The sequence below is a fragment of the Podarcis bocagei genome (genome assembly GCF_964188305.1).
Source record: "Podarcis bocagei genome assembly, chromosome: 6".
Lineage (NCBI taxonomy): Eukaryota > Metazoa > Chordata > Lepidosauria > Squamata > Lacertidae > Podarcis > Podarcis bocagei.
In genome coordinates, this window is record NC_138130.1 from 43,956,114 (window position 1) to 43,963,759 (window position 7,646).

Here is a 7,646-nt window from a genome sequence, read left to right on the forward strand (position 1 = left end):
TCTATTCTCCCCAGTCATCGGATGCACTTCTGTCATTCAAATGCATAGTACTGCTATACTGCAGATATAGCTGTGGTCTGAATTTAATACTGTACTGTAGATCCTCTTTTTTGTTTTATATTTCAGACTAAAACATCCCCTCATTGATTTCACATAGTTCCTTATTTTTCTACCATTAGCACACTTGATTAGATTTCTTTCTTTTTAATTTTGACTCTCGGTAGCAGTAATATTTTTAAATGTTTTTAAGAGGGGGTTACCTTGGACATCTTAGCCAAGTTCCCTGCACAAGACTTTTTCAAACCCCTTCCCCTTTTTTTGGCAGCAGCTCCCCATGTGTGCTAAGATGACCACCCAAAGGTTAGAGCTCTCCAGAGTAATTTTATTATGTTCAAGGGACTGTCACTGCGGGAGGAGGGGACCTGGCAACACAGCCTCTGTGCGTGTAGCACTTTGCACACATTCATATAACTCTCTGTATACAAGCCGTTGCTTAATTTCCTTCCATTTATATTTTACTTCTGTTTGGATTGCATCGTTGATGTTTAAATATAGTGAACAAAACTGAGCAGCTCCTGTAGCGATAACCAGAAACGCTTTTTAATTGTGTCTCCCAGTGTAAATTTGATGATGATGTGATGATTTGATACAGTGCCTAAGAAGAAAGCACTGTACAAAGATAAAACAGACAAAGCCCTTCTCACGGGCTTACAATCTAATTAAGATAGCATAAAAAGGGGGATGGAAGGAAAAAACGAAGGCGATAACTAACAGATCTAATATGAGTAAATGTGTATATTTAGATGCAGTTCACAAAATCCATGCTGTATAAAACATGGCAAAGCCATATGAAGCCATTGAAGAGAAAATGTAGCTTGATATTGTCAAACAGAATAGAAACACAGAGGTAGAGCGTAGAAAACAGTAGAGGGGAAACCCTGCAGTCCAAAGCAGGGTCTGTACTAAGTTTACTTAGGAGTGCAGTTGTAGGGTTGTATTCACTGCTAGTCCTCCTCAGAGTAGACCCCTTGAAGTTAATACACATGACTTACTTAGGTTCATTCATTTATATGGGTCTTATTTTGAGCAGACCAGTGTTGGATGCAACTCTTAGTCTACAATTGTGCACACGTGTACCTGGACTATGGGACTAAAAATGGTTTGAACAATATCATATTGTTTGCTCAGTAATACATTACAGTGGTACCTCGGGTTACAGATGCTTCAGGTTACAGACTCCGCTAACCCAGAAATAGTACCTTGGGTTAAGAACTTTGCTTCAGGAGGAGCACAGAAATTGTGCTCCGGTGCTGCGGCGGCAGCAGGAGGCCCCATTAGCTAAAGTGGTGCTTCAGGTTAAGAACAGTTCCAGGTTAAGAATGGACCTCCAGAACAATGTCTTTAATGATAGCAGATCTCTTAATGCTTTGGGATAATGGCTTAATGGCAGAATGAGAACATAAGAAGAACCTACTGGATCAGGCCAATGGCCATTCTCTTTGGTGCTGGTAAACGGGCTAATATCTCCTCATGCAGAGCTGTATGGACACATCAGAGGAACACTAGATTCATATCTAAGTGATAGGTGCAAAGATGTTTACCAACAAAATAGAAGCAGCCAGTTAGCAGGAAATGAGAGTATGCTGTCTGAAGAACAAAACCCTCTTCAGGCCTTATTTTGCAGTGAGAAAGAACTAAGACTGACTACATGGCATTCTCAAGCTCCAGGATTTGGGACTCCCATATCTGCAATGGGCACTGCCCATTTGGTAGAGAATTTTAGATTTTAGACTAGCAGTGGGGTAGAGTCAGGTTCAAATCCCTACTTAGCCATGAAGTTAACAGGGGGGCCCTAGCTCAGTTACTCTTTTTCAAGCTAACCATCCTCACAGGACTGCTAAGAAAAAAGGGAAGCAGAAAGCCGTCCACATTACCCTGAGAGCGAGAGTGAAATAAAACATTATAAAGAAATACATGTAAGACAGCTTTTAAGTTTTCAGTAAAACCTTGAATTAAGATTAAGAATTGTCCACTAAAAAGAATTTTAAAATGTTAGAATTTATTTTAAGATTTTCTGACTTCCTAGTCTAATATGCGAAGGGACGCGGGTGGCGCTGTGGGTAAAACCACAGTGCCTAGGACTTGCCGATCGCATGGTCGGCGGTTCGAATCCCCACGGCGGGGTGCGCTCCCGTCATTCGGTCCCAGCACCTGCCAACCTAGCAGTTCGAAAGCACCCCCGGGTGCAAGTAGATAAATAGGGACCGCTTACCAGCGGGAAGGTAAACGGCGTTCCGTGTGCTGTGCTGACTCGCCAGATGCAGCTTGTCACGCTGGCCAGACTTGTTATCCCCTTGGCTTTTTTATTAGGTTGGATCCAAACATGCCCTCCTGAAGACTGCTGTGCTACCTACCACACTGCTCCAGAGGGTGCCTCAACCCATTTTCAGGGATCACACAGGGCTGTGGGGGAAAAGGGAGAGCTCAGATCGGAGAGCATCTCATTCTATGGCCAGAACTCCACTGATGGAATTCTGGATTCAGTCCTTTATCTGCTGTGCTGCCTGTTTTGCACTTTTAATATTGAAGGATAGTTTACAGAGTAGATTCTACTACTAAGGGCAGAGGGACAGTTTGAAGGTAGCCCCACATACGGCCTATTATAATAATCCAGCCTTGTATGACTGTGACCAGGTGCTGCTCCAAGAATGAAGTACAGCCTAAGCTATGCAAAAGCACTCCTGACTCCATGCTGAGATTCTAAGTACAAAGCAAGATCTAAGAGGACTCTCAAACTATGTACCTACACACTTAACATGCATTATCTCGCTAATCCTCTTAACACCCTTTAAAAAGGGCCAGTATTATCGCTCCCATATTGCAGATGGCAAATTTGGCCTCTGACAATAGTGGTTTGGCTAAGACCAACTACTGACTTTAGCAAAGGTGATATTTCAACTGAAGCCTTTCTTGTTCAGTGGTTATATATATATATTATTCAATATTATGCTGTGCTAGCTTATCGGTGAGTGATCTATTGATCACACATCTCAATTTCTTTCTTTCAGTAAAATACAATGTCTAGTCATATGACCCTTTTCCTACTTTTTAAATTGCTTATTTCTCCATTTTACACCTTCAGTAAAACAGCAGAAACATTCAAATTGCAATCAGTTCATCTGTTCAGTAGAACACAAACTAGATGTTTGCTACCAAGCAATTGGTGGTGGTGGTGATGTTGTTTTTCTCTTATAGGCTCCTATGTCTTGAAACAATTCAGTCCCTTGAAATATCCCAGCACAAAAGTAACCTGCAGTCCTTTGGCTTAAACTCACTATACTCAATATTTGTGCACTTTTTCTGAGTTATTAGTGGGGGAAACATGATGAAATGTTGAAGTTCTTTGGGGAATCTTTGGGGAAATGAGCCTAGCTTAGTGGTAGAACAAACATATATGCCTTTGCATGCAGAAGGTTCCACGTTCAATATCTGGCATCTCCAGTTAAATGGACTAGGTAGCAGGTGATGCAAAATGCTTCTATCTGAGAACCTAGAGAGCTGCTTGCAGAGTGCATTATATTAGCTAGAAGGATAAACAGTGCAACCTGTGTTTCTTCCCTTTGGCATTCTTATTTTTTAACTCGTTTTTTTAAGATAGACAGGGAAGCAAACAAGGCTCCCTAGAAATCTAAACAAAACACAGAACATGTTTGCTATTCCACTGCACTTGCACAGTCTTTAAAGTATACACACAACACTTACAGGGGGAGTATCTGCAAGTATTTTTTCAAGTGGTGTAAATACACAAGTACAGTGGTACCTGGGGTTACAGACGCTTCAGGTTACAGATGCTTCAGGTTACAGACTCCGCTAACCCAGAAATAGTACCTCAGGTTAAGAAATTTGCTTCAGGATGAGAACAGAAATTGTGCTCCGGCAGTAGCAGGAGGCCCCATTAGCTAAAGTGGTACCTCAGGTTTAGAACAGTTTCAGGTTAAGAACGGACCTCCAGAATGAGTTAAGTTCTTAACTTGAGGTACCACTGTACATTAAAAAATGCATCAAGATAATTTCATATGTTCTGATTCAGGCCTATTACTTAAAATGGACTTGTAAAATAAAAAAAAAAAGTTGAAGTTTGAGATATGGGAAGAATGCGCATCTTATCTTAATAGTTTCCGGGAATACCTTTCTGCAGTAACTTCCACGTGCTTTGTAATAGGCATGTAAAGGCAAGTTCCCAGTATCCTGCATTATTGCAAATATTTTCAGTAATCCGATCAATGAAGAGGGTTCAGTACATAGAAAGCAGATTGCCAGGCAACCATGCCATTAAGCAGCATTCTGCTTTTTTAAAAAAATTAAACTCTTTAAAGAGAAGCTACTATCTGTTGGTTCTGGTAAACTGTTCCCTCGTCCTCTTTCTCTTCCCCCTCCCACCCCCATTTATTCAGCATTAATGGACAAACAGTGTTTCCTGACATTTACTGACAGAAGGTGTAGCACCAATTCAGTTGGGGCATGACAGGTGGGTTGACTAATTCCCTGATGAGCTGGATTCAGTCTCTTTGTAAGTAACAAGTCTGACACTCTCCTAAACATGCTGACCAATGTACTTTTTTAAAAAAAGAAAAGAAAAAAGGTAAGCATCAGAAGAAGAGGAAGCTCAGTAAAAAAGCATGTTGAATAGAAGTCTGGGAAATTTGGGTTCTGAGAGTCTGTAACCCTATACCAGAGTGTTTTAAAAGGCCAGAGTGTCCTGGGATTAGTGGCTATAAAATGATGAGTTCCTTTTTCTGATCTTTCAATTTGTTATTTCTCTCTCCCAACAGGTTGCGTGAATAACAACATGCTGGAAGAAACCAAGGAAAACTACAAAAAACTGAAGAGCACAGTAGACAAATGGTTGTCAGTGAGCAGCTACTCTGAAGTGAACCTCGGCAAACTCTTTCAGACATTCAATATAGTAAAATCTGTGGGAGATCCCAGTATTTAAGCACTGTGTGTGGGTAGAATGGAACAAAAGGCTTTTGTAGACTCTTTTATAGGCAAATATCTTCCTTGTTTTCATTTCTAGTTTTCCATCTACAGATACACACTAGTGTTGTTGTATCTTGTTTAAAAACACACAAGTATACGTCAAATATTGGCTTTATTCGATGGTAAAAAATATTAAAAGGTCATGTTAAAAGTCAGTATATATACTGAACACCTGTACCACTTACTTTTCAATAAATATCTATTTGTTGTATATCTGGACCTAGAAGGGAAGAAAGGGGTGGAGAAATAGCTTCTTTAATTGAATAATTCCCAGTGAGAGTTGCTGGAATGTAAGTGATCCTAGACTTTGCTCCAGGGTAGTTAGTAGAGGTGCTTTCAGGAAAAGAGGTTAGTAGAGGTCTCAGTAGGAGCACTAATGTTTTCTCTTTTCACAGTTTATCTACTTCATGATCATATACACAGCAGTTAAAAAACAATGCTAAAGCCAAATTCTTCCTATTAATACTTGATTCTAATGTGATCTTTATTTTTGAACCTATATTTGAGGGAATTTTTCCACAAAACAGTATTCATTCAAACAATAAATATTGTGCTGTAAAGACACAGACTAACCACATGGAAATGAATGCAAAAGCACCAATTGACTTTTGTACAGGGCAAGGAGACTGTATGTATGCAGCAGATTCTTCATACCACACACACATATCTAAATGTTACACTTTGGTTCCTTTGGGTTCAACAGAATAAACTTCAGTGCTTGCTGTGGCGAGAAAATGGAAACAAGACATAAAAATGGAACTCACCTCAGCCAACAAATAAAAGTAACTTCTATACTGTATAAAGTAAATAAAGCCAAGGCAAAGTTTTTAGAGAGATTTAACAATGGTGTCTAATCTGTTTACCGCCAGTAAAATAATGAACAGAAATTTTAACGTCCTTTATTGGTGCATGCTAAAGTATTTTCTAAATGTGTGTGTAAAGTTTTATACTGTTGAAAGGAAAATAATAAAGTTTTCTAATGTAAGAAAATTGCAGTGGTATGCGCCGACAACATATCAGTGAGATATCACAGTGATATCAATTTACACTACACATTTTGTTGCTTCATCTTTAAATTACCGTATTTTTCGCTCTATAACACGCACCAGACCATAACACGCACGTGGTTTTTAGAGGAGGAAAATCCGTAGGCATGCCACCCGTAGGCATTCCCTCCATAACACGTACAGACATTTCCCCTTACTTTTTAGGAGGAAAAAAGTGAGTGTTATGGTGCAAAAAATACGGTATTTACTTCAGGGGTGGAGGAATACACTTTTGGTGACATTGCTACTACAGCCTTTTTCAATTGTGTTTACTTGCTCATTGAAACAGCAAAATTTTTAGGATACTTCCCCAATGCTCTTCTGAAATAAGGCAATTTAATCCTGAATGTAATCCAATACCTCCTAGTTAGTAGAATAGTGTAAAACATCTCTCTTCCTTTAAATTGGGGACATAGAATCTGCTTCATAACTCTGGCCAGCATTCTAGTACAAAGCAACCTAATAAGCACATTGAATGAAATGCAAGCTCTGAGAGTTCCAAACCAGTCTCAACTTGGAGGTGGTGAAATTTGCGGTGGGAGCCAGGAGCACATATCTGCTGGCAGAATGCAAACTTAATATATTGACATAAAAACCTTTGGTCATCATCAACATACAGACACAGTGACACATTTCAGGGATTTAAGAATATCCCTCTCACACTGTTAAATAGCCTGGGACTGATTGTGAAGCAAATTTTAACCTATATCCTCATGTTGAGTGGAGCTGACACAAATAAACAGACTTGGGCAGCCATGTCACATCTAATTCAGCTGTTAATAGTATATATATATATGGTTCATTCAGAAATCAGTTATTGTGTGTTCTTAACTATACCTGCTTCAAGTACCACTTGTGGAAACATGAGCCTGCAGAACTGCCCTGCCTGCAAAGGCTTCTATATTTTGGTAGAGAAGACCCACATGCATAATAATAATAATAATAATAATAATAATAATAATAATTTTTTATTTATACCCCGCCCTCCCCAGCCAAGGCCGGGCTCAGAGCGGCTTACAAGCAATAATAAAAACAAGATGAGTGATTACAACTTAAAAACAAAAATAAAATACAACATTAAAATAATGGAACATTAAAATATTAAAATGGAGCCTCATTGCAGGAGAAGGAAAAGAAAAAAGAAAAAGGGGGCGGAGGGAATCAAATTGGCTCCAAGCCAAAGGCCAGGCGGAACAACTCTGTCTTACAGGCCCTGCCGAAAGAGATCAGATCCTGCAGGGCCCTGGTCTCATGAGACAGAGCGTTCCACCAAGTTGGGGCCAGTGCTGAAAAGGCCCTGGCTCTGGTTGAAGCCAATCTAACTTCCTTAGGGCCTGGGACCACTAGGGTGTTGTTATTTATGGACCTTGAGGCTCTCCGTGGGGCATACCAGGCGAGGCGGTCCCGTAGGTACGAGGGTCCTAGGCCGTGAAGGGCTTTAAAGGTCAAAAGCAGCACCTTAAATCTGACCCTGTACTCTACCGGGAGCCAGTGCAGCTTGAAAAGCACTGGATGAATATGCTCCCATGGCAGAGACCCTGTGAGGAGCCTCGCTGCAGC

The 7,646-nt window shown here is 40.2% G+C and overlaps 1 protein-coding gene across 1 annotated transcript in view; it reads left to right on the forward strand.

Annotated features, from left to right (window-relative positions):
- The window catches only part of POLA1 (DNA polymerase alpha 1, catalytic subunit), a 180,957-nt gene extending 174,927 nt beyond the window's left edge, over positions 1-6,030 (forward strand). Inside the window, exon 37 of the mRNA XM_081197774.1 lies at positions 4,833-6,030. Coding sequence (XP_081053900.1) covers positions 4,833-4,996 — 164 coding nt within the window. The 3' untranslated portion in view covers positions 4,997-6,030. The remainder of the gene's footprint in view (positions 1-4,832) is intronic.
- The last annotated feature ends 1,616 nt before the right edge of the window (positions 6,031-7,646 follow it).